Genomic DNA, 18,216 nt, shown 5'->3' on the forward strand with positions numbered 1-18,216 from the left:
ACTCTCCGTCAGTCAATGCCAACAGGAAACCAAGGCTGCAGCCCGCTAAAAACAGAATCTTTGTGTTACGGGAAAACTACAGTAGCTCTGAAATGCAGAGGAATGGGAGCTAAGAAAGAGCTTGGACATGACTGATGAGATGGACGTTGTTGTGCATTGTGATCGAATCACTGACGTGGATGTATTGACTGAGACATATTTCTTGAGTCAAATTGAAAAAATAATGCTCTATGCTTAAGGTGCCTTAGTCTGTGGATCTGGACTCTAGATGAATGATAATGGTAGATTTATTGTCACGTGAAAGAAACACAAATAACTCATATTTACAACACAGCATATAACTTAATTTACCATTTCTAAATGATGGCATATGACTTGCAATCCCTGAGTAAGTCCTACAAAATCACATGTCCTGGTGTGTTTAATGATGTTTTCTAATCAAAGTACGATTACAGCTTGTCCATGGCTTCCCTGATTCAACCGAAGTCTTTCTTTCTTTGAATCTGGCTGCCAAAAACATGGGTTTTACACCAAGCTTTAGAATAATCAAGATATTTTACAAAGTTCGCCTAAATTGAGTCTTGAATGCATTGTTGTCCTAACTTGACCTACGAAGGCTCTCCTCCACTTGAAAATGCCAATATCCCTTTGAACAAGGTTACGACAGGATTTTCCACTGTTATGTCTTACTGTTTATATTACAAATAAAACGTAATTGGGAAAAAAACACCCAGAGTGCAGACCTTTGTCCTTTTTTATTTCAAAGAGTATATCGAGCATATCACATTCCTGGATATTCAACACACAGTGATGAAAAATGTCACACATCAACTGAGGAACTAATTTACCTGTCACATAGGTCTGACACACTCTTACGTATTGACCTTTTAGACCTGGCAATGATTCACGGGGCCTAAAGGGCGGCAGGTAGCCGAGCAGTTAGAGCTTTGGGCCAGTAACCGAAAGGTTGCTAGTTTTAATCTCCAAGCCGACTAGGTGAAAAATCTGTCAGTGTGCCCTTGAGTAATGCACTTAACCCTAATTGCTCAAGGGTTGCTCTTGATAATGGCTGGCTGTGGCCCCACTCTCCGAGGGTGTCTCAGGGGGAGCTGGGATATGAAAGAAAACACATTTCCAATTCACACATGCATATAAAACACACTTGTACATGTGTGAAGTAGGACAAATATAAGCAGCCACCATATTATTATTATAATTCACACTTTCAAGGAATGGTCACACAAATCCACATGAAAGGCCAAATATATCTGAATCTATCTCAGTTGTAGGTCTTTTCATTGAGGCAATGTTTAGTTTGGTTTTTCAGAGTCATACTCTGAAACTATATCCATACCTTCGCCGGTTTGCTCAGCTGGCAATTAATTATCGCCTGTAAGATCCCATCTACCTCATCTTCTCAAGGGAATTTCTCAGATCTGATCAGGGGTCTCTTTTCTCTCAACATTGTCCATATCCATCTGGGATGCCATTCAATATGGACCCTCTGCGTCCCTTGGGCAGCCTAAGAAAAAATGTCCACAAGGAGCCACTTCTTGGGAAACCCTTCATCTGGTTCCTGGGCTTCCATGTTTTCCCCTCAATAGCGTACTCCAAAGTCATGGTTCGGTTCAGCGTGTAAGCCGAGTCGCCTCTCACCACGGCTGTGAACAGGGAGCCTTTGCTATTGGCAAAGTGCCCTGGCAAGGCTGTCCACTGGCCTGTGGTGAGGTTGTAGCAGTCCATCATGCATCTCAGGAAGTCATCTTGTGGCCCATTACGCATGACATACAGGTTATCCCGGTGAGCCACCATGGCGTGGCCGTAGCTCTGATGCCTTATCAGAGTGCTGACAAGCAACCACTGGTCTATCCCGGGCAGGTATTCATAGATTTCGGTGGTCTCCATGGGCTTCCACAAGCACACAAATATCCGGCCCATGCCCTTGGTGCACGCTGCTCCGGTGACTGGTCGAGGCAAATGTGCCACAAATGACCACCTTCCAGTCGCAACTTCGTAAGTTTCCACTGATGACATGATTGTTCGCTCGTACTCGCCCCCAATGGCATAAAGACATCCATCCAGTCCCACGAGAGAGAAGTTGTACCGCAACTGTTTTGGACTGGCTATCATGGTCCACTGGTCAACCTCCACACTGTAGCAGAAGCAGGAGTCCACAGCGTACTTGCGGGCACCCTGCACCTGTATCCCTCCCACGACATACAGCTTGTTGTCCAGAACGGTCAGTCCGGCCATAGAGGTACTGGCCTCTAGGGGTAGGTCTGTGAGGACCTTCCAGTTTTTCCCATCATCGTCCAGGTAGCACAAAGTCCTGTTGCCAGCATGGATGGTTTCATCCACACCACAAGTCGAGTGGGCTCCAACTGCTACAAATGCGCTAGGAACCAGTGACTCTACATACGCAACAAGTTCTGTCGGTAAGCTTTTCCTGACTTCGACCTCTAAGTCATGGTACATGTTCCGGATAAACAGTGCAGCAGCATGGTAGAGGGTCATTAGGCCAAAGGTTGCTGCGGTGTGATACATTAGCAAACAGTTATCAGAGTCGATCAGGTCCATGAGATGTTTGGCAAGAGGCTCCACCTGCAGGAAGGCAGCGCATTCTATGGCCTCCACGATTTCGTCAGCATCCAGGATAGGTCTCTTGCCTCGTAAAACCACCAGTGCGATCAAGAATCCTCGAGCACACAGACCCTTCAAGTGGATTTCCTCCTGCCGGCATTCTTTCATCCCCGAACGGTAGAGAGCTTGGAAATACTCGCAGCTCTTGACCAGGAAATCTCTCTCTTCTGTAAAAACGGAACCCTCCACTACTAACTTTAACTTGGCTATCCCTAAATCATGTCCTGGGACCCGATATGGCAAATCCCTTTCGCACACTGCATTATCACAGCTGTTCCATTCCATAGCCTCATTGTTAGACATTGCGGTTGTTATTCCTCCAATTATATAATTTTGAATAATATTTCAAACACAAACTAAGTTAAACGAATAAGAGATAACATTTCCGAAAGACTTCTCTCTAGAACCGAACAAAACAGAAGTGGGTCTGCATATAGTTGGTCTACTCCAAAGGGAGGTTCCATTCTTTTCACAGCTATGGAAATAGCACTAGCTATACATAGCGCAGGACCAGCAACAGACATCAGTTGCATGTTGAGGTCAGAACTGCAAACAGCTTCCCACCAAAAAGGAGGTCAGGGATATCTGTTAAAAATGCAATACATCAATAATATTAAGTTTGCTGACAACTCTGTCATTCATGACCAATGGTAAAGGCCAAAAAGGCCAAAATGATGTATCACATTTAACACACCATGGAATAGTATGACCCACATTTTACCATTGTCATGCTGATAAAAGATAAATATTCCATCTCTATTGAATAAGCCCTGCCTTAGTAAATGGTAATGATTTCTAGCTCAATTTCAATCACAATGGCAACAAGCCTATCAGATTAAACATCTCTAATAACACTTTAATGGGGCTTCTCAGATGAGGAAGCAGCCTGCTCCACTCACATTCGTAATCAAAGGTAATTAACAAAGCCCGGAAGCGTGGAAATGGGTTAATTGTAAGGTCAAAGGTCGCCCTGAACTGCATTAAAGTCTCTTCGTGAAGTTAACCCTCAGCCCCACTTATTGAAACTCATTAGCTTCACTCAACCAGACAGCATGGCCCTTCTGGTGCCAGCCATCGTTTCCATGGAAACTGGCCTGCAAGACGTATTCTCTGTTGTCGCACTTTGAGCTCTGACCTGTGGAGGTCACATGATCTAATCTAAGTCAAGAGACTTCTCGTGCCTGTACTCCTGTGCAACGCACCACCACGTGGATGCACTCAAGGCTTAAATCCATTCACATGGTCATCATAATGTATGACTATCAGTCATGTTGACGAAATTAAGTGCTGTTCAAAGTTTGAGTTTAGTCACTCATAGCGATTAAACCATGTGCTAATGTACTGCATTTCACAGCTGTAAGACTTACATAAATATATACACATCTATACAGTATTTACACATATATACAGAGTCATACAGTATTCAGGAAACATCAATTCATATCTTGAAGGAGACTATGATTGTCACCCTGTGAAACTATCATGAAGCACCACAACATGCGTACTATCAACATTATTAAGACAAGATGTAACTAGCAACATAGGGAGACACAATCAGAGGTGATTTAAGTCATATACTTCTTACAGTGCTGTATATTGTTCGCTTCCTAGTCTACAGATGCTGTAACATTCCCATTAGACCTCAACACAAACAACTAGGTGAGGGCGGTAGTGAGGAAGAGTCAGCTGACCACTGTCAGCCAATCAGTTAAGATGATGAGGGCGGTAGTAAGGAAGAGTAAGCTGAGCACTGTCAGCCAATCATTTAAGATGATGAGTCATAGTGAAGCAGACTAATGAGGCAGAAGTCACATGACCTCAATGTTTTTGTTTGGATAACCGTCCTCCCCCTCCCGCACCCCAACACCACCACTACAACGCACGTACACACACACACACACACACACACACACACACACACACACACACACACACACACACACACACACACACACACACACACACACACACTTTCACACACACTTTCACAGTATTAAAAGTAATTTGTATCAGACTGGATTGCTGTTGTGTTGTAATGCGATTTTGTAAGGAGACTATTATGAAAGCTGGGTCACACACAAGCTCCAGGGACTCTCATAACCAGATTGTTCTGCACAAACTGAACGAGGCATTTCATGAAGTGTTGGCTATTGTATGCATTTTCAAATTATATAAAGTTTATGAAACGAATTTCACAAGCGTCTGTGCCTACTGGGTGTTTGCAGGTGCAGGCATGCATTGAATTCCAAAGAGTAAACGTAGGCAAAGGAATTTGAATCCTCTCAAAGTCCAAAATGCGCCAGAGCATGATAAAGTAGAATCACATAGTGGAGATGTTTTCCCGTTTAGTCTGACCCTTTCAATCCAAAAACACAGGCCATCCATGAAATCAAAGGTATATTTTTAACCATGTTAAGAAGCTGTATACTGTTTGTTTACAATTGCTTTGTTTACAAACATTGGAGTAAGACAAGCATATATTTGGGGTTCTGATGGGGCACGACAGTTGAAATAAGCTCATGAGGCATTTATAAGTCATATTCTTCAAGAATCAATGGGTATATATCATTAACTAAACAAAATGTAAAATGTATGTAGCATCTGCCGACTGCACCTTTAATATACATAAATATATACACATCTATACAGTATTTACACATATATACAGAGTCATACAGTATTCAGGAAACATCAATTCATATCTTGAAGGAGACTATGATTGTCACCCTGTGAAACTATCATGAAGCACCACAACATGTGTACTATCAACATTATTAAGACAAGATGTAACTAGCAACATAGGGAGACACAATCAGAGGTGATTTAAGTCATATACTTCTCACAGTGCTGTATATTGTTCGCTTCCTAGTCTACAGATGCTGTAACATTCCCATTAGACCTCAACACAAACAACTAGGTGAGGGCGGTAGTGAGGAAGAGTCAGCTGACCACTGTCAGCCAACCAGTTAGGATGAGGAGTTAAAGTGAAGCGGAATAATGAGGCAGAAGTCACATGACCTCAATGTTTTTGTTTGGATAACCGTCCTCCCCCACCCGCACCCCAACACCACCACTACAACGCACGCACACACGCACACACACACTTTCACAGTATTAAAAGTAATTGGTATCAGACTGGATTTCTGTTGTGTTGTAATGCCATTTTGTAAGGAGACTATTATGAAAGCTGGGTCACACACAAGCTCCAGGGACTCTCATAACCAGATTGTTCTGCACCAACTGAACGAGGCATTACATGAAGTGTAAGCTACCGTGTGAATTTTCAAATAATAAAAGGTTTATGAAATGAGTTTCACATGGCCGGCTCTAGCCTTTTGGGGGCCCTAAGCAAGATTCGGTTGGGCCCTTCCCACCCCACACCTTGGAGCAAAACCTTTTTTAAGTACATTTCCTGCAATTGTACACATTTTGCCATGGGGCGTAGAGAAAATGTTGCAGTTTTAAAGCAAGTTTACAGCAGTTATACAAATTCTGCCATGACTTATGCCATGTTAACATGATATCTGAGTGAAAATGACTAACAAAATCAATGGGGGCCCCCTGGAGATCAGGTCCCTGGGCACATGACCTCCGTGCCCGGTCAGTTTTCGGCCATGATTACTACATGTTTAGATAACTGGCTAGACTTACTACCAATGTAAAAAATGTTAGCTAACATGGCTAATTGAGTGACTGTCAATGACTGACATGACTGACATAACTGCTGAATGCACAACCAAATTTCAAAATTGCACCTGGTGTACTCGACTATTCTTACTCAAAATAGTAAGTTGAGACCCTGATTGAGTACCCCCCCAAAAAAAAGCTGGCCCTGGAGTTTCATAAGGATTTGTGCCTAACGGGTGTTTGCACGCACAGGCAAGCGTTGAATTCTAAAGAGTAAACGTAGGCAAAGGAATTTGAGTCCTCTCAAAGTCCAAAAGGTGCCAGAGCATGATAAAGTAGACCCACATAGTGGAGATGTTTTCCCGTTTAGTCTGACCCTTTCAATCACAAAACTCTCACACTGTGACGAAGTATGTCATGTGTTGTGGCTCCTCTCATTACCTATGCCCTTGGCTGGAACAACAGAGCGTAACAGGACCCACTGATTGTAATCCCTGCAAATGCATATATGTTCTGTGTGAAGTGTCTTTAGCTTTTCATTATTGCTCTTCCTCAACCACAGAAACTACAGTCAAGCTTTGTTGGATTGTATTTTCATAGCGGTTCTGGTGTAGGGGAAATCATAATCTAGGCCTACTATCATAACTTTCATTCAAAACATAGAGTGGAAAACAGAGTGGACTCCATTCATGAACGTCTAAGGAGGAGCGAACAGTGCAGGGGTGACTTTCCCTCCAAAGGTCAGGGAGAAACTCTATCACATCAGGACGGGTTAAGGGCTTATTTATGATGTATCGTGTAGCCCTGTTACACCTCAAAAGTTGATAGGAACATATTAGGCCCCCCCATGAATTACGCACTTGGAAGGTGAGTCTGACACCTAGGAATTTGGGTGACAGAATGATAACTTGCCAGTGGTGAAACGCTGACACTGTTTAGTCACTAATCATCCCTGTCCAGGCCCTTAGTCAGCAGCAGCACACAGGCTATCAAATGAAATGAAATCAAATTTTATTTGTCACATGCGCTGAATACAACAGGTGTAGAACTTACCTTGAAATGCTTACTTACAAGCCCTTAACTAACAATGCAGTTCAAGAAATAGAGTTAAGAAAATATTTACAAAATAAACTAAAGTTAAAAAAAATCGAATCAGATCAAAAAGTAACACAAAACAATTACATAACAATAACGAGGATATATACAGGGGGTACCGGTACGGAGTCAATGTGCGGGGTACATGTTAGTAGAGGTAATTTCTAAAGAGACTATTCACAGATAATTAACAGAGAGTAGCAGCAGCATAAAAACAAAGGGGGGTCAATATAAATAGTCCGGGTGGCCATTTGATGAATTGTTCAGCAGTCTTATGGCTTGGGGGTAGAAGATGTTAAAGAGCCTTTTGGTCCTAGACTTGGCTCTCCGGTACCGCTTACCATGCGGTAGCAGAGATAACAGTCTATGACTTGGGTGACTGGAGACTTTGACAATTTTGGGCCTTCCTCTGACACCGCCAAGTATATAGGTCCTGGATGTCAGGAATATAGGACCCAGTGATGTACTGGGCCTTACGCACTACCCTCTGTAGTGCCTTATGGTCAGATGCTGAGCAGTTGCTATACCAGGCAGTGATGAAACCGGTCAGGATGCTCTCGATGGTGCAGTTGTAGAACTTTTTGAGGATCTGGGGACACATGCCAAATCTTTTCAGTCCCCTGAGGGGGAAAAGGTGTTGTCGTGCCCTCTTCACGACTGTTTTGGTGTGTTAGCACCATGACAGTTCATTGGTGATGTGGACACCAAGGAACTTGAAACTCTCGACCCGCTCCATTTCAGCCTCGTCGTTGTTCATGGGGGCCTGTTCGGCCCGCCTTTTCCTATAGTCCACAATCAGCTCCTTTGTCTTGCTCACATTGAGGCAAAGGTTGTTGTCCTGGCAAGGATCCAGTTGTAGAGGAAGGTGTTTAGTCCCAGAGTCCTTACCTTAGTGATGAGCTTTGTGGGCACTCTAGTTTTGAACGCTGAGCTGTAGTCAATGAACAGCATTCTCACATAGGTGTTCCTTTTGTCCAGGTGGGGAAGGGCAGTGTGGAGATTGCGACATAGTTAATAAGGAGTTGCTGATGTATTAGCGTGACCTATTGTGATCAATAATGTATACAATGTTGTTTTCAACTCTAGTCTGTGGATTAAACCCTACTCAAAGCTGTAACCTACATTTGTTACAATTGATGTCAGAGGTGGGATTATGCCACAGCCAGGCCAATGTTGTTTAGCAATGTTGCTTCTTAACTCAGTACTCGAGGACCCTGATAACAGGTGCACAGCCTTTGGCACAGTCAGTAGGGTGTTGGGTTGTCAAGCATGATGTCATTGGCTCCCACTCTTGGCTTGTCAAAAAATGTGATACAATATCTCTGGAAAGTGTCATTTGTAAGCATGACAATTTAGTCCGAATTCATTCTATGTATTATGTAACAAACAACAATTAAATTAAAAGTCTTTCATTTTTATTATTTTGGCACAACAGGTTCTGCTGCCCTTTAGGGTCCATTTTTAGAGAAAATAGATCCACTCTGAGGGTGACCTCCCTGGACTGTAAATAAAGGGCTTGATTGGAATTGGGGGGCAGGTGGTCGAGGGGTGGGGGAGATGGGCAAGTCACAAGTCACTGACGCACAGAGAGGTCACAGAGGGCACAACCGCAATAGGAGTAGAGTGGTGGTGGTGTTGGAAGGGGGTAGGGGGTAGGGGGTGGGGGTGGGGGGTGGGGTTGGAAATGGATGTAGCGTCACAGGTGCAATGGGGAAAGGGTAGAGGGGGGGTTACTGCCAGATTGATCTGATGTAATATTAGACTTTGTGTGTGTGTGTGTGCGCACATGTGTGTGTGTTAGGATTGCGACGGTCATGGAATTTTGGATGATGGTTATTGGTCAGCCAAATGACCGCTGTCACCATAATTACCGCACAAATAGCAACAAAAATGTAATGTTTTAAGACAGCACATGTTCTCTTCCGCTACTGTACAGTCCATGTTACAGCAGAAACGGACTTAACCGCACTAATGCCCTGCCCTCCAGTCTACAGGCAGTTGTTCTATCCACAATTTAGTTTTTTATCTACGGTTATGTGGGTTATTTAACTTTCATGACGGCCTTCATCAATAATCGTTGGTTACACAGTTATATGGTAATTGTGCCAACCCTGGTGTGTGTGTGTGTGATGTGTGTGTGTTTGGGCAGAGAGGAATACCCTCTCACCAAAAGACTGAATAGATCAGCATGGGAATAACGGTGAAAATGACATCTCAGTAAATGACCTTGTATGATATTGACTCGCTGGTGGAAAAAGAAAGGGATATTACTAATAGATATATAAAACTTAGATGACCATTTTCAGAATGTTCTCCCATGCAATAAGAATACATGTAGCATGACAACCACACACTGAATGCAATTTGACTTGAATGTTATTCTCTCTCTCTCTCTCTCTCTCTCTGATCAAGTGTACAAATACAATCATTCAAACTCTCTCTATGATCAAGTTTACAAACACAATCATTCAAACTATAGAAATAAAATAAAACCCAGTGTGATGAGCTAGGCTACAATGGGGCAAATTCACTAGATAGGTATTTGACTTGACTTAAAAATGTGTACACTAAAATTAAGCCACAGTCTTTTTTCTTAATGCAATTCATATGTTAACAGATGTAAAAGTTCCAGCTCAACAAATAGTGTCATCTCTCTTTTCTCACATCTTGAGCATCATGTCATAGAGCCACTAAAAAGTCCAATACAACAGCAAACCCAGAGTTCACACAGTAGGCCCAAAAACTTAACAAGGCTTCGAATTGGTGAAACCAAACTAGTTTATTGTAGTTCACATCAAGGTAAAGTTCAAACTAATTAAGTTGACAGTACATTAAAGATTTCAACTGAAAATGACTTAAATGACTGACAGATTGTTTGTTTAGGGTCTTTTTGTACATGAAAGCCAAGTGCTTGATGCAATGCATTTACAAAATAGGCTCAACAGCAAAGGCTGTAGTGTAAGGGCATTTTGTAATACATGGTTATAACAGGGTATTAAGTGCATTGGGGTGTACAATTATGTCTGAGTGTGTGAGAAAGAGAGAGTAAAAGCAAAGTACAGAATGATTACCCACCATGTAATTTCCCCAGCACACCCTAAATATTAGCTAGATCATTCCAATCAAGGTCATTGTCAGTGCACGTGCATCGCTAGCTCTATGGAGCACCAGTTCCAGGTGCATTATGAACTTGAGCTACCAAAGACCTAATTGAGCAACGTCAGTGCCAGGGCCAATGAAAGGAGGCCTGCTGGCATTGTAAGCGATCCACTCTGCATTTCAGAGAGAGAGAGAACGAGAGAACGAGAGAGAACGAAAGAGAGAGAGAGAGAGAGAGAGAGAGAGAGAGAGAGAGAGAGAGAGAGAGAGAGAGAGAGAACGAGAGAGAGAGAGAGAGAGAGAGAGATAGAGAGAGAGGGCAGTAAGGTGAATGACCTGTAATGATATCATACTTACTTAGAGCAGGCCTCCATATTCTGGTCACTATTTGGCAGGGCTTAGTGGAAGATCCACTCATGGAAGGCAGCTGTCAGGCAGCAGGTGTGTGGCAACATTGGTCTGTAGTGGATATTTCTGAGCCCTGATTCAAGTATACTTGTCACTCAAGCAACAAAAGTGAAGTTTACATTCTAATTTTCACACAAGCATACCACCTAGAATGCATGACTAATATATTGCTTAATTATATGATTGCTTCATGGTGTGATTGCTTCGTGGTGTGATATATTCAGGGAATGATTGCTTCACGGTATGATTGATTGAATTTTAAATCACATGATAAAAACAGACAATTGAAATGCCTTGTGTTCAAGAGCATGGTGAATGCAAACAGTAAATGGAGTGTTGAGTGTGTGTCCGTGTCAGCCAATTGCATGTGTGTTTGTTTTCTCACCCAACAAACAACAATAAAACAGGTGTGTGTGTGTGTGTGTGTGAGTTCAATGACAGACTACAAAGGAGAGTTGACAAATCAACATATCCACTGAGGGGTGTGTGGTCAACAACCAATCAAAAACCAAGGGTGGGAACATACTCCACCAACAGAAGAGCAGTGTGTGTCAGTGGTTATTATTTTAAGGGCATTGAGTTTGGCATGACAATATTTCAGTCATATATTAATATATTGTCAGCTGTTGATAGGTCTAGAATTATCCCCTAGAAGTGACCTATAGTACATATGTGCACAGTGCCTTTTACAAGGTCTTAAAGTACTTTGCATTGTATGGGGGCAGATTATCCCATCCACTACAGCAGCCATTTTGTAAAAGGAAGGAGTAGGTAGACGTTAACCCGAAATGGCCATCCAGGGTGAGATATTTTTGTATCACCCTCATGGTTAAGGTTTGGTTTTGAGGTTGGGTATATCTGATCCTAGATCTGTAGATAGGGGCAACTTGGGGTAATCAGATCAGATGTCCATGATACTATAAGTTGCAGGTTGGGCATTCAGCCAGTATACCAGGGTAAACACTGTTGTGAAAGTGCGACGGGACCTAGTGAGCACTGAAAGTCAGGAAGAGCTTTGAGTAACATCTGCTGTTTTTGTTGTTGTTGTTGTCTTTGTCATTTCCATTGTATTTCATCTTATCTATAGATAAATATCTCATAGACAGCCGGTGGCACCTTAATTGGGGAGGAGGGGCTCATAGTAACGGAATCAATGGAATGGTATCAAAAACATCAAACACATTGTTTCCATGTTTGATACCATTCCATTTAGTCCATTCCAGGCATTATTATGAGCCCCTCCTGTCATGTTTATTTATAAACTGACAGCTTGATAGGCAATGTGAAGTTGACAGCTTTCACCATGGTGGTGTCACATTTCTTTCCCTCTGGGATGGGGAGGAGGAGAGGCATGGGGTTTGGTGTTCCTCCCCCCTCTCACCCCCACCAATATCCTTGATTTCCCCCTTAGCAACATCTAAATGTAGTCTGGCTAACAACTAACTCTCGAAGTCCTCCAGTGTGTCACAGCTCTTCCTGCTCTATGAGCCACTTGGGTCGCGTCAGCCAGGCTAATCTACATGTACATCACCATTTTAATATTTTCTTTAATTAAAGTTGGAATCACATTTGTGACATCAAATTTAAAAAGGAAATTAACTTAAATAGGGATCAGGCAATTAAATAAATGTTAATAAAAACACATTTTATTACTTTGCTTTAGTATTCATCAGGAAAGTGAAGAAAACAAATCATTAAGAAAAATGTATCACAAATGTATAATATATCATTCATTAATATAATGTATTTGAATAGAATTACCTACAAAATTATTTGCTATTTGAATTATCTCTCTGACTATAGTACCAGCGGTGTAGCAGTAAATAATATACTACTATGTTATTTTTCTCTGGCACAATGTTCAGGGTCAAGCTTGTATCTGGCAATTGACTGACAGCTGAATGTACTGAGGAGACAAAGTATTCAATTTTTACTTAGAACAGTAGAACATGCATATGTTACCCAGATGAAATGGATTGAGTAGAATGAACATTTTCACAGGTGGCAGAGTTCCATCTTATGTGGCGTTGGACCCATACTTTTGGTGAATTTGGGAATTTTGTTTTCATGCAAAAATATACAATTGTATTGAGCCCTAATTTGTATGGGTCAGTCAAATGATTTTGTTATAGAAAAATATCTATTCCACCCGTTCTATCTGTCTGTGAGGCATCTGACACTGTGACAGGTAACTGTCAGAGGGTCTGTGGGTCGAGGCAGAGCAAGGAGCCAGAACAGCCACTGTCAGTTGTATGGCCTATGGAGAATGCACAGTTTGCAGGATTTCATGCTGAGTCATATGCGGAATTTCTGATCGATCCCTAATCCCTAACCACATACACCCGAAAACACAAAATTACAGAAAGAAAGAAAATGTTCTTTCCTGTCAGAAAGGTACATGCTAATTCCTCATCTTTCTTTCTTTCTTTCTTTCTTTCTTTCTTTCTTTCTTTCTTTCTTTCTTTCTTTCTTTCTTTCTTTCTTTCTTTCTTTCTTTCTTTCTTTCTTTCTTTCTTTCTTTCTTTCTTTCTTTCTTTCTTTCTTTCTTTCTCTGTGTCTCCTTCTCCATTTCCCCTGGAGCGTTCCATCTGCTTAAACTCTGATAAATGCCTCGCTGGCAAAAGAAAATTGAGTGGCCCCATCAATCCCAGTGAAAGTCGAGATATTACCAAGAGGACTGAGGGCTTTTTTTTGTGGCGCACAGAGATTCAGAGGTGGGAGGGGCGAGTAGAAAGGAGGAAGGCAGTAGTGACCTAGATTCAGCGGGGCACCCAGACATAATACGACAGGTCACATGATGATGGCGATGCCTCAGCCAAAACAATAACACTGGAGATCTGGGAGTGAGGAGGCCGAGGGCAAGGGATTCTGGGATATCTGCGTCGGAGAACGCTTTGATCTCCTAACTCCTTGCAGGTGCTGTGAGGCAGTTCACCACAGGAGAAATCAGTTCTTAGGATGGAATCCTCCCCAAAACAAATGGCTCTGATCTCAAAGAAGGAGGCAATGTGGCTAACCACAGGAATTCAAAGTTTTTACAGACAAGTGTATTTTTTGCCTGATTCCCCACATCGGCTCCCAACCATTCACCTTGTCAGCGCAATGTTGTTTACGATTCTCAGGCCCCACTCCACAAAACAAAGATACATATGGACATTTTGGAGACTGTTTTGGTCTGATATAAGCAATGATAAACCATGACAGCTCATGGGAAACCCTGTTCCATCTGAAACTAAAACCACAACAAAGTTAGACTGGATAATATAACCCTACGAGTCAGAACGAGACCAAAAGCACCTTTCTCAGGCTTCACCTACACCATATCCACATTCCATCAATTGCAGAATTATTGGAATTTTAATTTCACCTGCCCTGCCCAGACTAGACATCATAGATGGTTTCAAATAAAAAACAATGTTGTCACATGCTTCAAAGACAACAGGTGTAGACTAACAGTGAAATACTTAAAGGTCCTTTTCCAACAATGCAGAGTTAAAGATAAGATTAAAAAATATATATATTGAAATAGTGACACAGTGAATAACGAATGATAATAATGAGTAAAAATAGCATGGCTATATACTGTATAGGGAGTAGAAAATAACATGGCTATATACAGGGGGTACCAGTACAGAGTCGATGTGCAGGGGTACGAGGTAATTGTGGTAGCTAGGTACTGTTCATATAGGTAGGGGTAAAGTGACTAGCAGCAGTGTACAGTATGTGGTGAGTTCGAAAGTGTGTGTGTGTATATGTGTTGCGGTGTCAGTGTAAGTACAGTTGAAATCGGAAGTTTACATATACCTGAGCCAAATACATTTAAACTCAGTTTTTCACAATTCCTGACATTTAATCCTAGTAAAAATTCCTTGTCTTAGGTCAGGTAGGATCACCACTTTATTTTAAGAATGTGAAATGTCAGAATAATAGAAGAGAGAAAGATTTATTCAGCTTTTATTTCTTTCATCACATTCCCAGTGTGTCAGAAGTTGACATAGACTCAATTAGTATTTGGTAGCATTGCAAAATTGTTTAACTTGGGTCAAACGTTTCGGGTAGCCTTCCACAAGCTTCCCACAATAAGTTGGGTGAATTTTGGCCCATTCCTCCTGACAGAGCTGGTGTAAGTGGGTCAGGTTTGTTGGCCTCCTTGCTCACACACGCTTTTTCAGTTCTACCCAAAAATGTTCTATGGGATTGAGGTCAGGGCTTTGTGATGGCCACTCCAGTACCTTGACTTTGTGGTCCTTAAGCCATTTTGCCACAACTTTGGAACTATGCTTGGGGTCATTGTCCATTTGGAAGACCCATTTGCAGCCAAGCTTTAACTTCCTGACTGATGTCTTCAGATGTTGCTTCAATATATTCACATAATTTTCCTCCCTCATGATACCATCTATTTTGTGAAGTGCACCAGTCCCTCCTGCAGCAAGCACCCCCACAACATGATGTTGCCACCCCCGTGCTTCACGGTTGGGATGGTGTTCTTCGGCTTGCAAGCCTCCCCCTTTTTCCTCCAAACATAACGATGGTCATTATGGCCAAACAGTTCTATTTTTGTTTCATCAGACCAGAGGACATTTCTCCAAAAAGTACAATCTTTGTCCCCATGTGCATTTGCAAACCGTAGTCTGGCTTTTTTTATGGCAGTTTTGGAGCAGTGGCTTCTTCCTTGCTCAGCGTCCTTTCAGGTTATGTTGATATAGGACTCGTTTTACCGTGGATACAGATACTTTGTACCTGTTTTCTCCAGCATCTTCACAAGGTCCTTTGCTGTTTTTCTGGGATTGATTTGCACTTTTCGCACCAAAGTACGTTCATCTCTAGGAGACGGAACGCGTCTCCTTCCTGAGTGGTAAGACGGCTGCGTAGTCCCATGGTGTTTATACTTGCGTACTATTGTTTGTACAGATGATCGTGGTACCTTCAGGTGTTTGGAAATTGTTCCCAAGGATCTACCAGACTTGTGGAGGTCTACAATTTTCTTTCTGAGGTCTGATTTCTTTTGATTTTCACATGATGTCAAGCAAAGAGGCACTGAGTTTGAAGGTAGGCCTTGAAATACATCCACAGGTACACTTCCAATTGAATCAAATTATGTCAATTAGCCTATCAGAAGCTTTTAAAGCCATGACATCATTTTCTGGAATTTAAAGGCTGTTTAAAGGCACAGTCAACTTAGTGTATGTAAAGTTCTGACCCACTGGGATTGTGATACAGTGAATAATAACTGAAATAATCTGTCTGTAAACAATTGTTGGAAAAATTACTTGTGTCATGCACAAAGTAGATGTCTTAACCAACTTGCCAAAACTATAGTTTGTTAACAAGAAATTTGTGGAGTGGTTGAAAAACAAGTTTTAATGACTCCAACCTAAGTGTATGTAAACTTCCGACTTCAACTGCATGTGTGAGTGTGAGTGTGTGGGTAGAGTCCAGTGTGTGTGCATAGAGTGCAAAAAAGTGTCAGTGCAGGTAGTCCTGGTAGTCATTTGATTAGCTATTTAGCAGTCTTGTCTATAAGTCTTATGGCTTGGGGCTTGAAGCTGTTCAGGGTCCTGTTGGTTCCAGACTTGGTGCATTAGTACTGCTTGCCATGCGGTAGCAGAGAGAGCAGTATGTGGCTTGAGTGGCTGGAGTCTTTAATTTTTTTTTACACTGCTTGGTATGGAGGTCCTGGATGGCAGGCAGCTCGGCCCCAGTGATGCACTGGGCCAAATGCATTACCCTCTCTTGCGCCTTGTGGTTAGATGCCAAGCAGTTGCCATACCAAGCAGAGATGCAGCAAGTCAAGATGCTCTCGATGGTGCAGCTGTAGATCTTTGAGGATCTGAGGGCCCATGACAAATATTTTCAGCCTTTTGAGGGGGAAGAGGCGATGTCATGCCCCCTTCACAACTGTGTTGGTGTGTTTGGACCATAATTGATCCTTAGTGATGTAGCCCCCGCGATATGACACTTTTCAGGGAAGTTAGAAACAAATATACACAGGCAGTTAGGAAAGCAAAGGCTAGCTTTTTCAAACAGAAATTTGCATCCTGTAGCACAACCTCCAAAAAGTTCTGGGACACTGTAAAGTCCATGGAGAAAAAGAGCACCTCCTCCCAGCTGCCCGCTGCACTGAGGCTAGGAAACACTATCACCACCGATAAATCCACAATAATTGAGAATTTCAATAAGCATTTTTCTACGGCTGGCCATGCTTTCCAACTGGCTCCCCCACCCCGGTCAACAGACCTGCACCCCCCACAGCAACTTGCCCAAGCCGCCCCCATTTCTCCTTCACCCAAATCCAGATAGCTGATGTTCTGAAAGAGTTGCAAAATCTGGAGCCCTACAAATCAGCTGGGCTAGACAATCTGGACCCTCTCTTTCTAAAATGATCTGCCGCAATTGTTGCAACCTATATTACTAGCCTGTTCAACCTCTCCTTCGTATCGTCTGAGATCCCCAAAGATTGGAAAGCTGCCACGGTCACTCTAGACCCAAACTGTAACAGACCTATATCTATCCTACTCTGCCTTTCTTAGGTCTTCAAAAGCGAAGTTAACAAACAGATCACCGATCATTTCAAATCCCACCGTACCTTCTCCCCAATGCAATCTGGTTTCCGAGCTGGTCATGGGTGCACCTTAACCACGCTCAAGGTCCTAAACAATATCATAACTGCCATCAATAAAAGACAATACTGTGCAGCCATATTCATCGACCTGGCCAAGGCTTTCGACTCTGTCAATCACCGTATTCTTATCGGCAGACTCAAAAGACTTGGTTTCTCAAATGACTGCCTCACCTGCTTCACCAACTACTTCTCAGACATAGTTCAGTGTGTCAAATCGGAGGGCCTGTTGTCCGGATCGCTGGCAGTCTCTATGGGGGTGCCACAGGGTTCAATTCTCGGGCTGACTCTTTTCTCTGTATACATCAATGATGTCGCTCTTGCTGCGGGTGATTCTCTGATCCACTTCTATGCAGACAACACCATTCTGTATACATCTGGCCCTCTTTGGAAACTATGTTAACTAACCTCCAGACGAGCTTCAATGCCATACAACTCTCCTTCTGTGGCCTCCAACTGCTCTAAATGCAAGTAAAACTAAATGCATGCTCTTCAACCGATCGCTGCCCGCACCTGCCCGCCCGTCCAGCACTCTGGACGGTTCTGACTTAGAATATGTGGACAACTACAAATACCAAGGTGTCTGGTTCAACTGTAAACTCTCCTTCCAGACTCACATTAAGCATCTACAATCCAAAATTAAATCTAGAATTGGCTTCCTATTTCGCAACAAAGCATCCTTCACTCATGCTGCCAAACATATCCTCGTAAAACTGACTATCCTACCG

The 18,216-nt window shown here is 42.6% G+C and overlaps 1 protein-coding gene across 1 annotated transcript; it reads right to left on the reverse strand.

Annotated features, from left to right (window-relative positions):
• Positions 1–269: 269 nt before the first annotated feature.
• On the reverse strand, positions 270–3,144 carry kbtbd13b (kelch repeat and BTB domain containing 13b). The gene has a single exon (XM_014170008.2). The coding sequence runs from the start codon at positions 2,941–2,943 to the stop codon at positions 1,459–1,461; it is 1,485 nt and encodes a 494-aa protein (XP_014025483.1). The 5' UTR covers positions 2,944–3,144; the 3' UTR covers positions 270–1,458.
• Between the last annotated feature and the right edge of the window lie 15,072 nt (positions 3,145–18,216).

The sequence above is a fragment of the Salmo salar genome, chromosome 23 (assembly GCF_965601325.2).
Source record: "Salmo salar chromosome 23, fSalSal1, whole genome shotgun sequence".
Classification (NCBI taxonomy): Eukaryota; Metazoa; Chordata; class Actinopteri; order Salmoniformes; family Salmonidae; genus Salmo; species Salmo salar.

Excerpts from the sequence above, each read along its gene's own strand:
- kbtbd13b (XM_014170008.2), bottom strand. The coding sequence starts at position 2,943 with ATGTCTAACAATGAGGCTATGGAATGGAACAGCTGTGATAATGCAGTG.